General features: G+C 60.8%; 3 protein-coding genes and 1 long non-coding RNA gene across 4 annotated transcripts; 2 read left to right on the forward strand and 2 right to left on the reverse strand.

Moving 5' to 3' along the window:
* Positions 1-4,811: 4,811 nt before the first annotated feature.
* On the forward strand, positions 4,812-10,927 carry CERCAM (cerebral endothelial cell adhesion molecule; the record flags this gene model as incomplete). Its single annotated transcript, XM_080630376.1, has 14 exons — positions 4,812-5,115; positions 5,211-5,348; positions 5,952-6,270; positions 7,560-7,670; positions 7,794-7,911; positions 7,990-8,124; positions 8,210-8,414; positions 8,491-8,610; positions 8,758-8,834; positions 8,974-9,080; positions 9,184-9,316; positions 9,469-9,596; positions 9,677-9,880; positions 10,693-10,927. 14 exons carry the CDS (start codon positions 4,812-4,814, stop codon positions 10,925-10,927), a joined length of 2,334 nt encoding a protein of 777 aa, XP_080486502.1.
* A 1,492-nt stretch (positions 10,928-12,419) lies between these two features.
* On the reverse strand, positions 12,420-15,645 carry PTRH1 (peptidyl-tRNA hydrolase 1 homolog; the record flags this gene model as incomplete). Its single annotated transcript, XM_080630377.1, has 5 exons — positions 12,420-12,524; positions 13,161-13,331; positions 14,769-14,890; positions 15,007-15,124; positions 15,595-15,645. The coding sequence occupies 5 exons, from the start codon at positions 15,643-15,645 to the stop codon at positions 12,420-12,422; spliced, it is 567 nt and encodes a 188-aa protein (XP_080486503.1).
* Positions 15,646-15,773: 128 nt separating this feature from the next.
* Positions 15,774-16,971, forward strand: LOC308227725. The gene is made up of 3 exons (XR_013958126.1): positions 15,774-15,914; positions 16,079-16,470; positions 16,865-16,971. It is a non-coding gene; the product is annotated as an uncharacterized lncRNA (long non-coding RNA).
* Positions 16,972-17,773: 802 nt separating this feature from the next.
* Positions 17,774-21,083, reverse strand: TOR2A (torsin family 2 member A). Its single transcript, XM_080630545.1, has 5 exons — positions 21,007-21,083; positions 20,585-20,850; positions 19,056-19,231; positions 18,586-18,713; positions 17,774-18,028 (listed from the first exon to the last, which is right to left on the reverse strand). The coding sequence occupies exons 2-5, from the start codon at positions 20,789-20,791 to the stop codon at positions 17,784-17,786; spliced, it is 756 nt and encodes a 251-aa protein (XP_080486671.1). The 5' UTR covers positions 20,792-20,850; positions 21,007-21,083; the 3' UTR covers positions 17,774-17,783.
* Positions 21,084-21,186: the final 103 nt, after the last annotated feature.

Here is a 21,186-nt window from a genome sequence, read left to right on the forward strand (position 1 = left end):
TCTATTTTGGAAGTCTCTTTCCCAAATCTCGGCCGAGTTAATGAAGTTATGTGATCCCATAAATGTGAATTGTCCAAACTTCTCCTCTCCTGCTTCCCCCCCCCCCCCCCTTCTTCTTCTTCTTCTTCTCTTTTCTATCTCTCTCCTCCTTGCTGCTTTCTGCTCCACTTGTAATAAAGAAAATATCTTGGCTGGTCTTAGCCAGTTGCTTGGCAACCTCCATAGAAAAAAAGAGAACAGAATGTAACCAATCCCGAGACAACCGAAAGATTTTGGTGACATGTGACCCCTCGGAAAAGGGCAGCCTTAAACTGTCCCTTCTGTCCTTTGCTCCTGACCATTAGGGTCCCTCGTCCCCCCCCTCCGCAGCTCCTTACACCAATAAATATGGATTAGTGAAATACTTTTTCCCACACTGATGAAAAGCCGGGATTGATCTTTCCACCTCCTTTATCCCCCAACCTGACAAGTTTCTAAACAAAATTAAGAGGGAAGAGGCGAAAGGAGCCATCCCGGCTTGAGCGGATGGATCCTGCCCCGCCATAGGGATGGGGGGGGTCCCCACCAGGGCGCCGGCGCCGGGGATGCCCCTTGCACAGCATCAGTGGGTTAGGAACTGAAATGGAGTTTTATGACCCAAAAAAGGGGGGGGAAATGAAGCCCTGGCCCAGCCCCGCGTGTCCTGGGGGGACCCATCCTGCAAACTGCCCTTCATCCTGTTAAGAAAGGAGAGAAAACACAGAAAAAAGGCACAACATGATGTCATTGGCTTCCTGGAGCATCCCAATGGAGCCCCTCCACCTGCTGCTGGAGCAGAGCTGGGCCCCGAGCTTCAGCACCGTGGTCATCCTCATACAGTGACCATCCTCATACAGTGACCATCCTCACACGCCGGTCCATGACCAGGCTCCTGCCCTCCCCCCGGCTCTCCTCTTTCCCAGGCTCCCATAGTGGTGAATGCCTCTTTCAACCCCTCTTCCCAAAAAAGCATCACCTTTGCCAGCTCCTTCCTCCCGGCAGCTGCCAGGAAAAAACACAAGAATTAGGGCAAGGAGAGGGAGCGAGGGAAAAACCAATGATTTCCTTTCCAGCTCCGGATCGAGCGTCCAGCACCAGGAGAAAAATATTCCTCCTGTAAATATAATCCCTTCTCCATGCAGGCTCCGAGCCCCTCGGCACCGGGACACTCAGCTCGGCAGTGAAGGACACTGTAAGTTGGGTGCTTGCTTAAGCAGCTTCCTTGCTTTTTTGGGGGGGCATTGCCATAGTTTGGGGCTCCATCCCCAAGGGATGGAGGAAGAGGGTTGGGGCAGTTGGAAAGAGGGGGTTTTGGAGTGCAGGGTAGGGTGGACGTGGTGCGGTGCCAATGCTGGTGGTGGCGAGTGGTGCTGGGCGCCAGCGGCCCCGGGGTGCACAAAGCCCCTTTGATGGATCACAGAGGAGCTGCTTTTCCCTCACCCGGTCTTTGGCCCTGTGGCTGGTGAGGGGGACCCTGGCCATGAGCACCCCAGGAGGGATGATGTGGGGGGCTCAGCTCTGGGGCTGCCTGTTCCCTGGAATGGGCCTGATGTGAGTCCTCTGGTGCCCACAGCCCCCTGGGATGGGCTGGTCCATGGCCAGCCCCAAGTGTGTGGGGAGCTGGGGGTGCCCCATACATCCCACATGGGGATGGGGACTTGTTCCTTCCCACCATGGGTGATGGTGACACCCATGAAGCCACCAGATCCTAGTCCTCAAGGGGAGGCTATGGAAGGGGGTGGGATGGAGAGTGTGGTGAGACCCAACGAGACCTGATGGGACCTTATAGAACCCAATGGGATCCGGTGGAACCCAATGGGACACTGTGGGCCCTGGCTGCCCTGCGCTGAGGCCGGCTGGCCATGCACAATACCACGGCCCCGCTCCTGAGCCGCCGCCGAAGCCCCTTTCCCAGCGCCGAGCGCCTTTGTCTCGCCTTTGTGATGGAAAGAGCCCCCCCTCCTAAATCACGGCCCTGACACCCCCATTGTCTCCTTCCCAGGGAGGTTTGAAACTCTCCCCCCCCCTTCTCCCGAGGTCAGGAATGTGGCCGGTTGCTATTGGGATGGAGGAGCAGGGCTGGGTGGGGGGCTGCAGGGTCACATCGGCTCGGCGGGTCAACCCGAAAACAAAACCCTTTGAAATACCTACTCTCCATCACTGCCAACATTGTCCCTGCCAGCGGGGGCCTGGCACGGCCCCTCCAGCCCGGCCGCTGCCCACCCCAGCGGTCAGCATCTGGGGGGGGACACAGAGGGGTATTGTGCCGAAGGGGACAGCTTTGTCTTCAATCACAGCTGCCCTGGGTTGGGACCGGGATCGACCGTCAGCATCGCTGAGGGGAGAGGAGGGAGGCATGGAGGGGATGGGAGAGCATGGGTCAGTGTGTTGGGAGGGATCCATCCCCTCTGCCACCGGTGAGGATGGAAAATTTTCCCTGCTGTCCCGCTTGTCCCTGTTGTCTCCATGGCCAGTGTTGGGTCTGTCTCCTGCCTCAGTTTCCCCTTGCTGAGGCATCTCTCTGCATGCTCCCAGAGCTAAGGGTGCCTGGGGTCCTTCTGACCCCCAGAGCTGGGTCACGCTGGCTCTGGGCACCGCTGGCTCTGATGCCAACAGGTATGGTCCAGCCTGGGGAGAAAGGGGACCATTCTGGTGCTGAGCTGGTTGTGCCACCCGCGAGGGTCAGGGCTTAGCTTGAAGGTGGCTCCAAGCACAGCGGTGCCTTGCAAGTGGAGCAGAGCATCCTGCATCCCTCAGCTCCCTGCTCCCAACACGGATCCCAGAGGAGGTTTCTCCCTCCGGGATGTTCACAGCCCACCAGGAACACCCCAATGAGCCGAGGAGCAGGGGAGATGCAGCCCAGTGGGTCCCTGCGCTGGCGACGTGTCCCTGCCCCATTTACAGTGGCACGGACGTCCCCATCTCCAGCAGCCGGGATGGGGATGCTGCTCCTGCTGGCCTCCAGCTCCTCTGCCAGCACACCTCTTGGGTGGGCCAAGATCTCCCCCGGTGGCCATAATCCCCTCGAGGATGGTCAAAATCCCCCCAAGATGGCCCAAATCCCCCTGAATTTTTCCAGATGGGAAGATCCATAGTTCTTGCCTGCGGAAGCAGCCCGATGAGGAGGAAGGCAGCGCGGCGCCTGAGATGCAATGGGTTTAACAGAGACCTGGAAGGAAAACCCAGCTGGGAGGGGAGTGCTGAGTTACCCAACAGCTGGAGGGAGGCAAAAACAGCTGGAACGGCTGGACTGGCTCGGGATGAGGGGCTCCAGGACAGGGAGCATAGTGGGGTTATGGGCACTGGGTCCAGGGGGGCTCTGTGGGCTCTGTGCCTCAGTTTCCCCACCTGGGGACTGGGCTGGGGCTGCGATGCTGGATGAGGTGGGGCATTGTCCGGAGGGGACGGTGTCACTCCGGCAGCGCCATAGCATGGGAATGGGGACCCTTGAGGGCATCACAGACCTGGGCAGCCCCGGCATTGCTTGGTCTTGTGAAATAAGCTTAATAAAGGTTGTTGGTGGCCAGAAGAGATGTCCCAGCCCCTGGCTATGCACATAGACACAGGATCACTGCAGTTATACTTACATAGAAATATCTTTATACATTTGCTTTTTGCAACCACGCCTTTTAAAGCAGAGAAATGAGACGCTTCAGGAACCCGGAGCTTTTCGAAGGTTGGAAAGAGAATTCCAAAGAAGTGGTGGAGAGAGGCAGGAGGTGGCCAAACCTCAACCCTGCCTCCAAAAGCAATTCTTTTCCTGTACAAAAAGAGGGAATAATCCTGCTGTAAATGCTGTGCAGGTTCCAGGGGGATGGGAAGGTGGTTTTCCAGGAGGGATGCTGTTGGGCTCAATGTTGGCTCTGTGTTACAGGAATCACCATGGGCGCGTGGAGCTGTGGGGATGGCCTGAGCCCCATGGGGACACCGTGGGCACTGTGGGGACCTGCCACCCGCCTGCCAGCCCTGCTCCTGGGACACGGTGGCTGCCACAGCCCTGTGCTAGCAGAGTGATGGGATGGAGGTGCTGAGCCAAGAGGGTCACCCCAAGGACTACACAGTGGTAATCTCCACATCCCCCTTCTCCCCAGGCTTGCTGGTGGGGTGCTTTCCATTGCATGGCCAAAGCTGCTTATACAGGATCACAGCGAGCTCTGAGGCTCCATCCTGAGCCAGTCCCAGCCCATCTCTGCACTGCATGTTTTGCCGGCCTGTGCCTCAGTTTCCCCATGTCAGAGTCAGTGGTGGCACCTCCTTTCTCTGCCTGCCTCGGGGTAGTGGAGCTGTGGACAGGGCAGTCCTGTCCCGCTCCTGTTCCTGAGCCCATGGCCAGGGAGTGTTGGTGTGTCCAGGAATGGTGGCTGAACCGTGCCAGGCCAGGGATGCTGCATCCCTGGGGAGGGGACAGTGGGGATGAGCACACAAGGAGGGGGAATTGCTGGCAGTGGTTTTACTCTTGCTCACAGAGCAACATTTCAGGGCTGGCCCCAGCCTGGACCAGGGCACATCCAAGCTCGGGTTCTCCCTGTCCCAGTGTGATGCTGGGTATCAAGGGCTCTGCAGGGTTTCATCCCTGTCTGCAGGCTGGGACCTGCTCTGCTTGGCCTTTCTGGGATCCAGGCCTTGAAAATCCAGTGCTGAAATCCCTCTGTGCCCTTCCCAGGGGCTGAGGGCAGGGCTGTGAGCCCCAGGAGAGGATCCAGGGATGGACGGACGTGGAGATGTGGGGACACAGGGATGTAGGGGAGAAGGGCTGCAGGGATGCGGGGATGAACTGGGGCAGGGACAGAGGGATGCGGGCGCACGGGGCTCAGATCCAGCCCCCTGAGCCCCGGCTTCCCCGCACCGCGCCGGGAGGTGGCAGCAGCGGCCGCAGCTGGGCCGCGCTGCGGGGTGGGGCGATGCGGGGGGGGTGTCCCCGCGGGACGGGGCCGGACCAGGGCTCCGCGGCATCCCCCGGTTTAATCCCTTCCCTGCGGAGCGGAGCGGGGCTGCCCCCGGCCGGGGGGGTCCGGGCACGGGAGGACTCCGGCTCCTGCTCCCTCCCGCAGCTCCTCCGCACCACGGGGAGCGCTCAGCGGCCCTGGCACGGAGCCCGTCCCTGAATGCTTGCCCGAGCTGCGCTGCAAACAGCGTCCTTCCCCCCTGCAGGGCTCCCCGTGTCCCCCCACTCTCTCTGTTGCTTCTTTCAGGTGCTGCTGCACCGTCCATCACCCGCCTGTTGCACTCAGCTGGGCTCTTCCCGCCGGTTCCCAAGGAACGAGGGGATGTGGGGATCCACCGGGAACATCCGCCCGGCCAGACCCTCATCCCGCTGCCGGTGGGTGCAGGTCTGGCCATGCACAGGAGCCTCATGGCACAGGAGCCTCACCAGCACCCCAGTGCCACTGCATCAGGGGGTGCCCGGCACCCTGGGGTGTTCTTGTTCCACAGGACGAGGCCTCCTCCAGGCTGTGCCCGCTCCCGGAGCTCTTTTAGGGACTGGGTGGTTCACCCGCGGTTGTGGCCGAACGTCCCACAGGCCCCAGGGCTCTGGACACGTTGCAGGCATGCCTGGAGGAGTGCCCACGGTCAGACATGGGTTGGCCTGGTGGGGACGCGGCTTGGTGGGGTGGGCTTGTGATGGGGCTGAGCTGAGAGCACACCCGGCCACGACTCACCCTGGCCACAGGCCCCATCCAGCCGCCAGCCCCCTTGGCCATGATCCCCCCTGGCCATGATCCCCCCATTGCTATGAGCCCCTCACCCTCTTGCCCACCCGTCCACTGCCCTTGCCATGCTGGGCGCAGCAGGACCCGGAGCTGTCAGGGGGCACACGGGGATGCCCAGGAGCACTTTGGCAGTGGGGGGGGACACTGGGGGTACCCCACCCCACCCCTCCGTACTCCCGCCCCCCGCCCATGGGCTCTGCGGGTTCTTTTTACCGGTATCAGCTTTATTGAACGAAACCCGACCCAAACCCGCCCCCGGGGCTCGCGGCGGGGCCGGGCCAAGGGGCGGGGGGTGCGCTGAGCGCGGCGGGTCTCAGCCCGCCCCTTCCCCGCCCGCCGCCGCCATGGGGCCGCTTTGCTCCCTGTTGCTGCTGGTGCTGGGCACCGGTACCGCTACCGGTAGCGGCACCGGCAGCGGGTCCGGGTCGGCCCCGCCGCGGGTGGTGCTCGCCCTCCTGGCCCGCAACGCGCAGCACTCGCTGCCGCACTGCCTGGGAGCGCTGGAGCGCTTGGACTATCCCGCGGGGAGCATCGCCCTGTGGTGAGGAACCGGGGGGGCCTGCAGAGGAGGGGAATGGGGGGCAATAGGGGGAGCCCCGGGGGAGCCGGGGTCATGGGGAACCGGGGTAACGGGGAGCCCCGGGAATGGGGATGAGAGCGGGGGACGGGGGTGCTGGGGAATACGGGGGGTAATGGGAGGAATGGGGAGCAGGGGCTGGTGGGGACCCAAAGGGCGATGTAGGGGAGGGAACTGGGAGCTGGGGAGAGGGGGAGGGCTCGGGGTGGTCTTGGAGTAATAGGGGCCTGGATGGGGGGAACAGAGAACTGGGAGGACAGGGTCCTGGGCGGGAATGGGGACCCTGGGGAATGGGGGCTCCAGGAGGAGCAGGGACTCTGGTGGTGACATCCCCCAGTCCCGAGGAGCGGGGGCCGGCTCTGCCGCGGGTGTGGGACCCAGCAGGGACCCGGGAGGGGCTGGCGCTGCCCCACAGCGAGGGGGCAGGACCCAACCTTTCCCTGCTGAAGCTGTGGGGCTGGTGGGGTTCTTCCCCAATGGCACCCCCTAAACCCCCCTTTTACGGTGCGGGGGGTGGCTGGAAGCAGCCCCCGTCCCTCCTCTGTGTCCCGGCTCCGCTGCCGCCGTCTGAGTTCGTTGGAAACTTTCTGTTTTGTGGGGGGCAGCGGCTGTTGTGGGGGGTCCGGACTGGGGCAAGGACAGCAGAGCCCCAGGGCACAGGGGCCTTTTGGGGGGGGCAGGTCCTGCCTTGTCCCTTGTGTCCCAGGGAGTCCCCGTGACACCAGTTCAGGGGGGGCAGCCCTGGGGCTCTTTGACAGATCTGGACAAGATGGGGACTTGGGGTCTGCCCCACTGCAACGTGGGGCTCAGCCCTGTTTGTGTTGGGGCCTCTGCGAGCATCGCTGTGAGGTTGGGTGGGAGGGCAGGGGATGGCGGCTGCACATGGCAAGGGAAGGCTTGGGAAGGGGGGGTTGCTGTTTGTTGGGGTCTTTTCTGTGTCTGACGGTGCCGTGGGGTACAGGGCTGGGGAGGTGATGCTGCTGTGCCCCGATGCTGTTTGTGGTGGGCAGCCATGGAGGCTGCTTTGGGCTGCAGGGATGAGGGGTGAGAGCTCCAGCACCAGGCAGAAATGACCCATTCCTGCTCCTGTTCCTCCTCCTGCCAGCGCAGCCTCTGTCCCTCCAAATTACACGTTACGTTCCCAAGCGATTCCGTCACCGGCTCGGCCTCTTCTCCCCAGGGAAGCTCCGAGTGCAGGAGGGGGCCGTGGTTGTCCCTTGGGGGATCCTCAGAGGCTGATGTCGTGTCCGCAGGTGCGCGTCAGACCACAACTCGGACAACACGACAGCGATGCTGCAGGAGTGGCTGGGTGCTGTGGGCAGCGAATACCACTCGGTGGCATGGAAGGTGCAGGAGGAGCCCAGGTGAGGCTGGGGGGGAGCTGATCCCATTCCCTACCATGGGATGCAGGCACAAGGCGGAGCTGGGGCGTGCACTGAGTCTGTGTTCCCAGTGCATGGGGCCAATCTCTGCCTCCCCCCATCCAGCTCCTACCCCGATGAGCTCGGACCCAAGCACTGGAGCGATCAGCGCTATGAAAACCTGATGAGGCTGAAGCAGGAGGCTCTCACCTACGCCCGGGAGCAGCGAGCAGACTACATCCTGGTAAGGGCCATGGGGCACCATGGGGCAGGGGCCGATGTGGGCATCCCCGCACCTCCAAGACCTGCGCTGTTCCCCCAGTTTGTGGACACCGACATCATCCTGACCAACAACCAGACCCTCAGGTTTCTCATGGCACAGAACAAGTCTGTGGTAGCCCCGATGCTGGACTCGCAGACCTTCTACTCCAACTTCTGGTGCGGCATCACACCCCAGGTACAGCCCTAGAGAGCCATGGGGAAGGGGACCTGCAATGGTGGAAGTGCCCCCCACCACATGGACATCACACCGTGTGCCACAGGGGTACTACCGCCGCACGGCTGACTACTTCCCCACCAAGAACCGGCAGCGGCTGGGCTGCTTCTCTGTCCCCATGGTCTACGGCACCTTCCTGATCGACCTGCGGAAGGAGGAGACGTCGCGGTTGGCTTTCTACCCTCCCCATCCCAACTACACCTGGGCCTTCGACGACATCATCGTCTTCGCATACTCCTGCCAGGCGGCCGGTGGGGATTGAGGGGTGCTGGGGCAGGGCAGGGGGTACTGGGGGGGGCTGTGGTGCTCACCCATCGCATGTGGCAGGCGCCGATGTCCATGTGTGCAACCAGCAGCGCTTCGGCTACATCAATGTCCCCGTGAAGGCTCATCAGACACAGGAGGATGAACGTGCCAACTTTGTGCATCTCACACTGGAGGCTATGGGTGAGCATCCGTGGGTGAGCATCCGTGGGTGAGCATCTGTGGGTGGTGGGGTCCTGGGGGTGTCCCCATCCCCAGGCTGTGACAAGGACCTGGTTCCTGGTCAGGGATGTCTGGGCTGGACCGAAGGGGTGTCCCCTCTCTCCGCAGTGGATGGCCCCCCCATGCAGCGCTCCAGGCACATCTCCCTCCTCCCCAAGCCACTCACAAAAATGGGCTTTGATGAAGTAAGTGCCCAAAGGACCCCCCCATGTCCCCATGTCTGTCCCTCTCTGGCAAAGCCCACCACAGGCTTCGGCCGAACCCCTTGTCCCCCGCTCCTTGGTGAAGCGTAGCCCCTTGTTGGTGTCTCCTCTTCCTCCCCAGATCTTCCTCATCAACCTCGTGCGGCGGCCGGACCGGCGCCGGCGGATGCTGGCATCCCTGCGGGAGCTGGAGATTGCCCCACGCGTGGTGGATGCTGTGGATGGGAGGTGACCAGGAGGGGACATGTCCCTGCTCGGCCACCTCCCGCTGTCACCATGGGGTGACTTGGGGGGGGATCACACCTTTGCTGATGCAGCCCTTGCCTTGCAGCGCCCTCAACAGCAGCGACATCAAGGTGCTGGGGGTGGACTTGCTCCCTGGCTACTACGACCCCTTCTCCGGACGCACGCTCACCAAGGGTGAGGTCGGCTGCTTCCTCAGCCACTACAACATCTGGAAGGAGGTACGGGGACATGGCGGGGGCCCTAAGAGCCACCCGCATGGGGCAGGGACCCCGCGAGCATCACCAGGTCCCTGCAGGACCGAGGGAGATGCAGGGCGAATGGACCCAGCGTGGTGCTGGGGGGGGTTTGCCCCTCTGCCCCCTCCCCACAGATCGCATCCCGGGGCCTGGAGCGCTCGGTGGTGTTCGAGGACGACGTCCGCTTCGAGGCCGCCTTCCCGGCACGGCTGCGGCGCCTCATGGAGGAGCTGGATGGGGCACAGCAGGACTGGGACCTCATGTGGGTGATGGGGACATGGGGAGGAGGCAGGATGGGGGTCCCCAGGGCTGGGTCTCACTGCTCAGTGCCCCCCCCTGCAGCTACCTGGGGAGGAAGCAGGTGAATGCAGAGGATGAGGAGCCCGTGCAGGGCGTGCGGAACCTGGTGGTGGCCGGGTACTCGTACTGGACACTGGCCTACGCCATCTCCCGCCGTGGGGCACAGAAGCTGCTGGATGCTGAGCCCCTGTCCAAGATGCTGCCGGTGGATGAGTTCCTGCCCATCATGTACGACAGGCACCCCAAGTAAGGAGTGTGGGGTGTGATGGGGAGCCATGGGGCGCTGATGGAGAGCCATGGGGCGCTGATGGAGAGCCATGGGGCGCTGATGGAGAGCCATGGAGTGCTGGCCATGTGTTTCTTCTCAGACATCACCCGTCCCCCCCCGCTCCAGCGTTACTCATGCTGGAGGAAAACATCTGCAGCATGAGCTCATTCCCCCCCGGCCGCCGCTGGAAAATGGCCCCCAGCCAGCGCAGGGATGGGATGGAGCTGGGGCTCGGTTTTGGCGCTGCACAGGGGGCTTGGACCATGGCAAGGGGGGAGCAGCCCCTTGCACCCTGGTACTGGGGGGGTTATGTGGTTCCCTGCCCCTGGTTGTGGGTTTCAGCCCCACCTTGGGGCACCTCCTGTGTCTGGGGGGTGGCTGAGTGCTGGTGGATGGTGTCCTGGGGCAGAGTGGGGCTGGAATACAGAGCAGAACAGAGGGATCGGGAGTGTGAGGGGAGGCTGGAGGTGCGCGGAGGGGTGGATTAGAGCTGTGGATGTGAGCCAGGAGCAGCTGAGTGCCCCATGCTTGCCCATGGGACGCTGAGCCAGAGAACCCCTTCGTGCCCAGGCTGGCCCCGTGCACTGGGGCTGCTCCCATCCCCTCCATGGGCCCTCCCCAGCCAGGCACCAGTGGCACAGGCAGCTCCCAGACCCCATCCCCGGTTCCCCATGTCCCTCCCCATCACCAGCCCCACACCCTGTGTGCTCGGTGGGCTTTTTCCCAGCCCTTTTTCTCCCCTGGCCATGCTCTTTGAGCCAATTCCTCCTCTCGGCTCCGCTTTCCCCAGTGAGGATTACAAGAGGCACTTCTCCCCCCGGGACCTGCGGGTGTTTTCGGCTCATCCCCTCTTGGTTTATCCCACCCACTACGCTGGGGAAAGCAACTGGCTGAGCGACACCGAGACCTCCACCATCTGGGATGATGATGCCAAGAAGACCGAATGGGCTGGTTCACACAAGACCCTGAGGGACCCACGGGGTGGCACCAGTTACCTCCGCTCCACCGCCCGCGATGAGCTCTGATGGTGAGGGAGGCACTGGGATGGGGATGCGAATGGGGATGGAGTGGTTGGGAAGCGTCTCCCTGCGTTCAGATGTGTCCCAGATGTTTGGTTTCATCATGTGGCAGCAGCTCTGCCCATCACAAAGCGTTGGGGAACAGATGAGACCTTTTCCAGGCAGGGAAAGGGGTGGAGATGCTGGGCTGGAGGGGACCAGGTCCTGCTGCTCCCCCTGAAGTGATGCAGGGACAACCTCCTGCAGGTCACCCTCACATGGAGGGAGCTGGGGGCATCTGCAGGGGAAGCTTCACCCCATCACTGCCTGTTCCCCCCCCCAAAGCGCGTCTTGCTGGGGCTGCGTCTGTGCGAGCGCTCAGCACCGCCACGGTTAACCCGGGTCAGACGTTCCCTGCCTGAGGCTGCTTGTGCTGGCAGCAGCTCCTGCCCTGGGAGCAGCCAGACCGGGGCAGGCTGGAAACGGCCCCCCCGCTGCCTGTGCTGCAGGCGAGAGGGCGTGGGGCTGCCCTGGCCGCTCCTGTCCATGTCCTCACCTCACAGGGATGGATCCTGATCCAGCCGGGAGCACCGGCGGCCTCATCCTCCCCGCTCCTGCCCGGGAGCTGCTGCTGGACCCATCCTCAGGGCTCTGCGCATCTGGAGGTGCGGAATCCACCCGAGGCAGGGTTTGCTCCATGGAGAGCCCCTTCCCAACGGAGCGCTGTGCTCCAGCTCTGCTGAGGGCAAGACTCCGGATGATGCCAACGCCGCTGTCTCCCAGCTTGGACATTGGGGAGTGTTTTTGGGGCTGGGGGCTGGCTCCCATGGGGGCACATGTGGCCTCCTGCTGCTGAGCGGGCTCATCCCTTGCCTGTGCTGTGCCTGGGCTGAAGCCCAGGGAGGATTAAAGCAGGCTGTGTGAGCTCTGCCCCCATTAATGTCCAATGGGGTCACCTTGGTGTTCCCCAGGATGGGAATTGCTTTGGGAATTAAATCTGTAACGGGGAAAGGGAGGGAGAAGGAGGCTGGAGCTCTCCCTGGGGATGAGGGTGGCAGCTCCGCAGAGCTGGACTCTCCCATGGGAACGCCGATTGAAACCATCTCCATCACTGGCGCTAGGTTTGGCCTTGGGACTGCACCGGGGGGTGCACCGGTGCTGCGCTCCAGCATCTGTCACCTTCGTGGCCAGCTCTGCATGAGGGCATTCACTTTCCAAGGCTTGTTTGGTGCTAAACAGCTCTGCAGCAGGGAGATGTTGGGCTGGAAACAGGGGTTTCTGGGCTGGAGGAGCAGGTTCCTTAAAGACACTGCAGCAAGGCATGGTCTGGGTGTGCTGCGGAGGTGTGAGCTCCCCACCCGCCTCCTGGAGATGCTGGGGTTCACCCCTCTTCTCCCCACACCTTGACAGGAAGGCGATGGAGTGGGAGGGGGAAGCCTCAGTAGCCAAGACCCAAAGCGGGATGTTCGAGACCACCAAACGTGGTGCATGAGAACATCATTGGGGGCAGCTGAAACAGCTACAGCAGGGACCTCCTGAAGGAAAGCCAGCTCCAGATGACATGGGACCTGGAGATCTGCATGGATCTAATGGAAAACAGGGAGGAGACGGCCGCGTGCATGGCCTGCAAACCACAGGGACCCAGCCAGTGCAGGCACAGGACATGTCTGTGCCCTGCTTGTCCCCTGGTCACAGGTAGCCCCAAAGCTATGGGAGCTGGGTGCAGTAAGGAACCAGAGCTGCCTGGGGTACATGTGGCCCAGAAAGGCCTCCAGTATCCATTGGGATGCAGGTGAGGAGCTCAGTGCAGCCACAGGATGGGCAGGATGTGTGGGTAGAGCCCGGGGCTTTGGGACACCATGGTGGTAATGGGTTGCTCCTTCCACATGAGACCTGTAACAGGTCGATGAGGAGGAGCAGGCGCTCAAGTTGGAAGCTCCCGGGGTTTGGTTTAAAACATCTAACCCAAAACCTACGAACGCAGCCCTGAGACTTGCTGCAGCAATGATGAAATCCCAAGCAACTGATGTTTGCTATGGTTTCTCAACAAAGATGAAACGGTTTGGACCGTGTGGAAGTCGCTCCCATCGCTTTCCACTGGAAGGTTCCCTCCAGCCTGTGCTGGTGGAACAGGGCTGGGATCATGGAATGGAGCTGCAGAGCCAGGGACAGCCCCAGTTCTGCAGGCAGCACAGAGAGAGGCAGGAGCAGGGAGCCAGGGGTGAGGGGTTCGAGGTCTGTGGGACCAGCACTGATTCACCCACAGCGCCCTGGCCATGAGGTCCTCAGGGCTCACATCAGCCCCGTCCCCTATGGGCACTGTGCCCCGCAGGATGTGCTCCAGCAGCCAAGTCACTGCCTTGGCCAGGCCCTGCTCCAGCCTCTCCTGCTCCATGGCGCTGAACGGAGCTGGGCACCAGCACCGCATCCTCTGGCCGTCAGATGCCGACCTGCAGCAGGGTCATCTCCTGGGGAGGAGGAGGGAGATGGAGGGGCTCAGAGAGGCAAGGGGGCAGTGCCGGGCATGGGGCTGGCGGGGGGGAGCAGCTCCTCGTGTTTTCCAGTGGATTTGAGTGTCTGCTCCAAGAAACATGATGTTGGAAGAGGTTTTGCTGGGCTGTGCCGAGATCCCAGGCTCCTGCCAGGCCTGGCAGAGCCGCTCCAGCTGATTGTTTCCGTGTCCTTCACTGCAGCCAAGCTGACATCAGCCCTTGGGGAAGCAGAGGGAAGGAAGGGAGAGGGAAAAGGGGGAGAGGAAAGGGAGCAGGGACTTGTGTGGGGGAAGAGGAACGGGGGCACAAGGAGCCATGCACTGAGGTGGGGGCAGGAGTGATCTCCTTCCACCCAGGGCCACTCACATTGAGTGCAAAGCGCTGATGCAGGATTGGACCCCGTTGTGTTCCCTTGGGAGAGAAGGAGAAACCCCAATGTTAGTGTGTAAGAGACCCCCCAGCAGGATCCTGGGGTCTCTGATTGCGTGGGGAAGGAGGGAATGGTCCCAGCTGGGGGCTGCGGTGCCCGTGTGCGTTCGGCAGCCTGGGGCTGGCTGGGAGCAGCTGGGATGGAGGGATGGGAACAGCCGGGATGGAGGGATGGGAACAGCTGGGATGGAGGGATGGGAACAGCTGGGATGGAGGGATGGGAACAGCCGGGATGGAGGGATGGGAACAGCAGGGATGGGGGGATGGGAACAGCCGGGATGGAGGGATGGGAACAGCTGGGATGGAGGGATGGGAACAGCAGGGATGGGGGGATGGGAACAGCCGGGATGGAGGGATGGGAACAGCTGGGATGGAGGGATGGGAACAACAGGGATGGGGGGGTGGGACTGGGAATGGTTCTGGTGTCTGCAAGGGTATGGCAGGGCCAAAAACCAGAGGTCAAGGGGTTAAAGGTCAGAAGGTAATGAGGGTAAAGGTTGAAAGGTAATGGGTAAAAGGTCAAAAATGACAGTGTCAATAGGTCACAAGGTCAAAGGTGACAAAGATCAAAAGGTCACAGGCCACAAAGGTCGAGAGGTGATGGGAGTCAATGGTTGTGAGGTCAAGGAGTAAAAGGTCACCGGGGTCAGAGGTCAAAAGGGTCACAGGCACAAGACAAAAAGTTCACATATCAAAGGTCAAAGTTCACTGGGGTTAAAGGGGAAAGGTCATAGGTTAAAGGTCCCTGGGATTAAAAGGTCACTAGGGCCAAAGGTCAATCTGTTACACGGTCAAAGAAAAAGGTCACAGGGTCAGAGGTCAAGGGTTATGAGGTCAGACACTTTGCGTCAGAGATGTCATGGGGTCAGAGGCCAAAGGTCAATGGTCATGGGGCCCTTACACCTGATCCTATCCTAATCCCTGTTCCCAAGGCAGAGCACACGCACCCAGAGCTGTGGACACTCCACACATCGCGCTGCCCCCAGCCTGATCACCACCTTGCCCAGGGCCTTGTCCAGGCTGTCATGAACCAGATCAATGTCTTGGGGAAGGAGGCTGCAGCTCTCAGCTATGGAAACAGCAACAGAACCCAGCGATGAGGGGAGACACACCAGGACACCCTGCACGCATGGCACGGGCACAGCGGGGCTGTCCCTGCAGGCTCCGGGTGATGGAGCCATTCACCCGCTCTGGCCACGCTGACCCCATTGAGGTTCATGGAGTGCCGCGGCTCGAGCAGCACCAGCTCCAAGCCGTGAGCCGTGGCCAGCACCACACCAGCGCAGGACCGCCTGTCCCCCCGCTACCCGTCGGGCACCGCTCCAGCACCGCCATGGCCACGCTGTGCCGCGTCCCGAGTGGTTGCCCAAGCCGGCCCCCTGCACCGCAGGGGTCAGCCGGGCTGGGCCTGGGGCATCATCGCACCGGCACCCCGCACCCTGCCCCTCACAGCCCCGATGCCCCTCGGTTTCCATTGCCTCAGCCCCGAACTCCCATCGGCTGGCTGGGTCCACCCTCCCGGTACCCCGGTGCTCCCCTTACCCCGCTGTCCTGATCCCCCTCTCCCCATCCCGATCCCTTTATCCCGATCTCCTGATCCCGCTCTCTTCATCCCAATCCCCTCATTCCAATGCCTTCATCCCGATCCCCTGATCCCGCTCTCCTCATCCCGATCCCTTCACCCTGGTGCTCCCTCCGATCCCACCACGACGCGCGCTCCCGCCGCCATCACTTGGCCTGCATCCTCCCCGTGACGTCACTTCAGCCCGCAACCAATAGGCGGCGTCTCCTCCCCGCCATCTTGGTTACGGGCAGCGCCGCCATCCTGGTTGCGGGCAGCGGGGCGGGCCCGGGCCTTGGGGCGGGCCGAGCTCCGCCCGCCCTCGGTTAAAGCCGCGGTTCGGTGCCGGGGCAGCCCGGTGGGGGCACTGGGGGTGCTCGCTCAGGCGGGATGGAGCCGGCTCCTTGCGGCGGTACCGGCCGAGCGCCGGGGGAAGGCGAGGAGAGGAGAAGGGTGCCGGGGCCCCGGTGGTGCGTGCGGAGCGTCCCGGGAGCAGCGCGGTCCCTGCCCGCGGTTGTGCGGGGCAGGAGCAGTAAGTGCCGGGGCTGCCCCCGCTGCTGGGGAACGCGGCCCCTCGTCCCCTGGGTACCCTCCAGCCTCGGGTCGCGCTGGCGCTGCCCGCGCTGCTTGCTCCCAGGGCTCGGTGTTCCCCAGCGTGTCTCTGGGTTTCCCTCACGGCTCTTTCCCTCTCTGCAGCTGGGCTTCTGCTCCTGTGGCCGGTGGGAGGAAGCCATCACCTTGCTGTTTGAGAGCCTGGATCCACAGAGGGTAAAGGAGCCCCAGCACAGGCACGCACCGGTCACACGGCTCCCACCTCCTGCTGTGCACCCGCAGATGTGTTCTGCAGCGGGTGAGAAGCGCTGCTGGGACCCAGAGCCCCAGTGTCCCTCCTGCACCAACGCTGGCTCCTCTGCAGAGGGCATGTGGCCCAGCTGCTGCTGCCTCACCTCCTCCCTGGGAACAGGCCACGCTCTTGTTTCCAGCTACCAAACTGGAGAGCATCTGTACTGTGCTGCTAAATCCCCAGAGTCCCATTGCATCCAGCAGCTGTTCCCATGCAGCTGAAACCTTCCAAGTGAGGAATCCAGGTAAAGGATTATTTATTTCATTAAAGATTCTATTTTAAAATTAGAAATTGGTAACAGCTCCGGAAGAGGCAGAATTCTGGTGGTATCTAAAGCACCAGCTCTCGGGCAGCATTTGGGTGGTGTCTAAAATCACTGTCCCTGCAGCTGGAATGGTCCCAGCTGCTGGCAGCTCACTGCAGTGCAGGGCCTGAGCAGAGCACTGGGAACGCTGGGAAGTGTCCCTGTCCCCATCCCTTGGGTAGTTTATTCTTAGTGAATGATTCTGGCTCCTCTGACATCTTCTCCCGTAACTGACTGCACAGAGCAGATTAAAATCTGGGGAAAGGCCAGTGGCGCTGTGCATCCCATGCTCTGCAGCATGGAGCACTGATCATCCTCTCTACATTGTCCTCAGGTCCCCTGTTGGAAGTGGACACTGACCCAGCCAAAGCCTGCAAGATCTGACCAGCAGAAGGGTGTGCAGGAGGCTCAGCAGCTCCCAGCACCAGCTCTCAGCCTGCTGTACAAATCATCACTGAATAAAAGTGATTTTCAAAGCCTTTACTGGCACCATGGGCTTCCCTGGAGGTAGGACTGAAGTTTCCATAGCTGGTAAAGCAAGTGAGAAGTCTTTGTGGTTGTTGTTGTTCTCCTTTGCAGCAGGGAAAACCGTTGCACCTTAGCGGAAAGATGGACAAGGGGGTGTTTCCATCTCCCACATCCACCCTCACGCTTGTTGATGGTGAAGCTGGCCCCTACCAGCACCATTCACAGTGAAAGGAAGCTGGAAAAAAGCTGGCTCTAAAGCTTCCTGGATAAGAAACCATTGCTGCAATGCTGAAGGTGTTCACAGGCAGTGCTGCAGGAGTCAGCTCTGTCACATTGTACCAGGGAGCTCAGGCACAGCCACCCTTAAGAGAGTTTTAAAACCTGTTCAAATGCTGTAGGAAAGAGATATTCTTCCATGGGCTCAGAATCTTGCTGTGTTGGGCATCAATAGCTGCCAGGAGAGGGGAGAGCTGCAAGTGGGTGCTGCTGGCAGGGGGACAAACCTCCCTGACACTGCAAACCCTCTTAGCATCATCCCCTTGTTGTCACCGATGTCTTGGGTGATGGATCCACCCTCACCTGGGCAAGGGTACACCAGTAAAGTGCATTAAATCACATCACTTGCACTTGGTCCCACAGCTGCATCCTGGGGGCTGGAGGGATGAGTTCAGGAGGAGAATGCCAGGAGGGAACACAGCTCCCACTGCTCATCCTGCCAGCCCCGGGCTCTGCTGCTTTGCAGCTCCGCAGCCATTCCCTATGGATCTGAGCAAGATCACCGGTGACTACAAGAAAAAGCTGATCCGAGAGGCCACTGTTTTGCAGCCTGTTGATGAGAATATTTTCTCCTCTTCCGGGAAGTAGGGAATACTGTCAGCCACCTCCTGCACAACACCTGGCCGCACTTCGAGGCCTTGCTGGACCAGTTCACTGATCACGCACTGCTTCACGTGGTGGTGCTTCAGTGGGAGGAAGGGCACAACAAAATCAATGAGGCTTTCATTGATGATCCCAGATTTCCAGAATCCACCTGCAAAAGCAAAGGAAGAGACAGGTTTTACCTTCAGAGTCTCTGCAGTCTCTGGGGTTCAAAGAGCTGCTTTGAGTGAAGCTAGAATACTCTGCTGAAGGCAGATCTGCTTTAGGTTTGTACAAAGGGAGAGTTGAACCCATCAGTTGTCCCCCCCTTCACCCCCCAACACACTTGTTCTCCAGGGGTTGGGAATTTAGCTTGGCTAGTCTGAATTTAAGCTCTTCTCCCTGTGACAAGGGCAAAGCAAGGAGAACCAGGGCAGTGGGGATCAGTACATCTCGGTTCACTTGGTTCGGTGAGTGTGCTGTGCTGTTTGCCATCCCACAGACACTTGTCTCCAAAGAACTCTGCTGCACATGGCAACAGGTCTGCTGGCTTGAAAGGCCGGGATATTCCTTCCCTTTGCCAGGAAACCTCCAGGGAATCGCAGTTTCCTTCCCTCAAAACCCCCTCGTCCCTTTCTGGCTGCCTGGGAGGTGGCAGATGGTATTGGTGGTTGCCTGCAATGGGCCGGGCTCTGATCCCACAGGAAGGGCTCTGTGCCATGGACTCACTGTGAGGGTTGTCAAAGACGGCTCTGGAGATGGCCGGCTCCAGGTCCTGCAGGCTGATCTCCTCCCGGTCCTTGCGGGCTCGCCACAGGTCCAGTGTCATTGCGTTGATCTGCTCCCCTCCTGCATTGCTGCATGAGAAGGAGATGCTTGTTCAGTGTCTATCCAAGGAAAACAGTGCTGCAGGAGAGAGGTGGCACCTCACACCCTCCAGCCTGCACAAGGGCAAGCCAGGATCTCCCGCTGCCTGGCCTAAAATGACTCCTGTAAAGGCAGCCAAGTAACAGGGACAGAAGAACATTTTCAGGCTCTCCAGGTCTGTATTCACAATGAAACTCTGTCTCTTGGTATGTTTAGAGGCTCGGAGAAGGCAAAGCAGAACAAGTGTGTGCTCTGAAGGAGGTGTGATCTCTGCCCAAAGGAGAAACACTGTGCTGGGAGGCCCTGTGATGCCACGAAGAAGCTTCTCTTACCTTATGAAGATGAAGATGGCTTTGCGGTAGTTGGTCCCGTACACAACCCATGAGGGTCCCAGGAAGGGCAGGATCACGTCGATTAAGCCTGGGTGCATCTTGTCCATCTCGTCAAAGAGGAAGGCTGAGCGTCCACAGCGCGTCAGGTTCCCTTGGATCCAGTGCTTCAGGCTTTCCTGGGAAAGATACCACCAAGCCATAAGAAAGGAGATGCCAAAGGAAGTTCATGCTACCCCAGAGCCAAGGCCTGAGCGGCAGCAGAGCGGAAGGTGCTGAAAACAGTGTGTCCCTGCACAGCACCACCTCCCCAGAGCAGGAACAGCCAGCACAATGCCTCCTGTATTGTGGGTTTCACACAGTGGCTGTTCTGGGCTTTATGAGCCCATTGTAGATGTTTTATTATGGATTTAAAGCAGCAGGCAGCAAAATAAAGCTGGGGATTTACTCCTACAGCTCCCTACGTTCTGCTCTTTCATTGAGCATCAGCACAGCTCCCAGCTGCTGAGTGCTTTTAGCTGGCTCCTATCCTGGTGGAACACCATGACCCAGGAGAGTTCTGGCTCTTTAAAATGCTGAAGTTACTTCAATGTAGATGCCAGCCCACACAAACTCACTCATGTCATCTGTGGGCATGCATTTATCCTTAACAGGAACACTGCACCCAGTATGTGGTTTGCCTTCTTGAAAGCGTATCTTCAAGGACACAATACAACAAAGAACTCCAAATGACCAAGTGCTCTGCTGAGGGTTTGCCAGGTACCCTTCAGACTTTGATTTCCCCTTCTCAGCTTGAAGAGACAGAGTGGCACGGTCAAGAGCCTAGAGGTGCTGCTCAGGAGCTGCTCGCTGTGCGAGGAGGGCATTACAAGCCTCAGTGATATGCAGGCTTTGACAGCCATCAAGCTGTTGGGAAAGCAGTGGGGGAATTTTAGTGCCTTTCATCTAAGCAAAGCACTTCTGTCTGTGTGTTCAAAGGGCTGTGTAAATATTTAAGGAATGAGAATGTGATCAGGGCCAGGACTGCTGCGGGGAAGATGAAAGTGATAACTCGGTGCTGGAGTGTATCATGGTTACTAGAGGACCCTTCAGCCAGTGTGTGGAGCCACTCACTCGGGGTTTGAGAGGGTGAAACAAAGGCCTTTTATTGCTGCTGTACTCCAGGAAACAGCCCAAGTGTGGATGCACCAAGGAGCAAGGACATAACCAAAGAAAACCCAAACAAGCAGCACTGTGCTGGAGGCATCCCTCACCTTGTACCGCTCCGTGTGCGGCATCCCTCACCTTGTACCGCTCCGTGTGCGGCATCCCTCACCTTGTACTGCTCTGTGTGCGGCATCCCTCACCTTGTACTGCTCTGTGTGCGGCATCCCTCACCTTGTACTGCTCTGTGTGCGGCATCCCTCACCTTGTACCGCTCCGTGTGCGGCATCCCTCACCTTGTACCGCTCTGTGTGCGGCATCCCTTACCTTGTACCGCTCCGTGTGCGGCATCCCTCACCTTGTACCGCTCCGTGTGCGGCATCCCTTACCTTGTACTGCTCTATGTGCTCGGCATGGGGGAAGTGCACGATCGGAGAGAACTGGTGCACGTAGGGGCTGCGGAGCCCTCCCTGGAACAGGTAGCGGATGAGCATGGAGCTCACGTAGGTTTTGCCGGTGCCGGTGGAGCCATGGAAGGACATCACCAGCGGCTTCACCGGGTTCTGCTCCGCCAGGAACTGCCTCATCGCCCCCATCACCTGCTGCCTCGCCAGCGGCTGCCCCACCACGCTCACGGCCAGCTCGCACTCCAGACCTGCGCGAAGGCAAAGCAAGGCTCGGGTTGAGCTCCCCGTTGTCAGCGAGCGCCGCTTCCTCCCTGTCACCCAGCCCGGCACCGCTGGGTGCCGCTCCGCGCCTCAGGGACCCCCCTTTCCCCCCCGCTCCACCCCTGTCCCGCCGCCCCGCTGACCGCGCAGGTCGGGCCCGAAGCCGCACTCGCAGTCGTCCGAGAAGCCGCAGCGCAGCGCCCGCAGGTCCCAGGCGGAGGCGGCGGGGCGGGCGGCGGCCGCCAGCACCAGCAGGACCAGGGCCGGGACCGCGGCCGGGGCCAGCGCCGCCGCTCCCTGGGCCATGGCGGCCGCCAGCCCGC

The sequence above is a fragment of the Psittacula echo genome (assembly GCF_963264785.1).
Source record: "Psittacula echo genome assembly, chromosome: 16".
NCBI lineage: Eukaryota > Metazoa > Chordata > Aves > Psittaciformes > Psittacidae > Psittacula > Psittacula echo.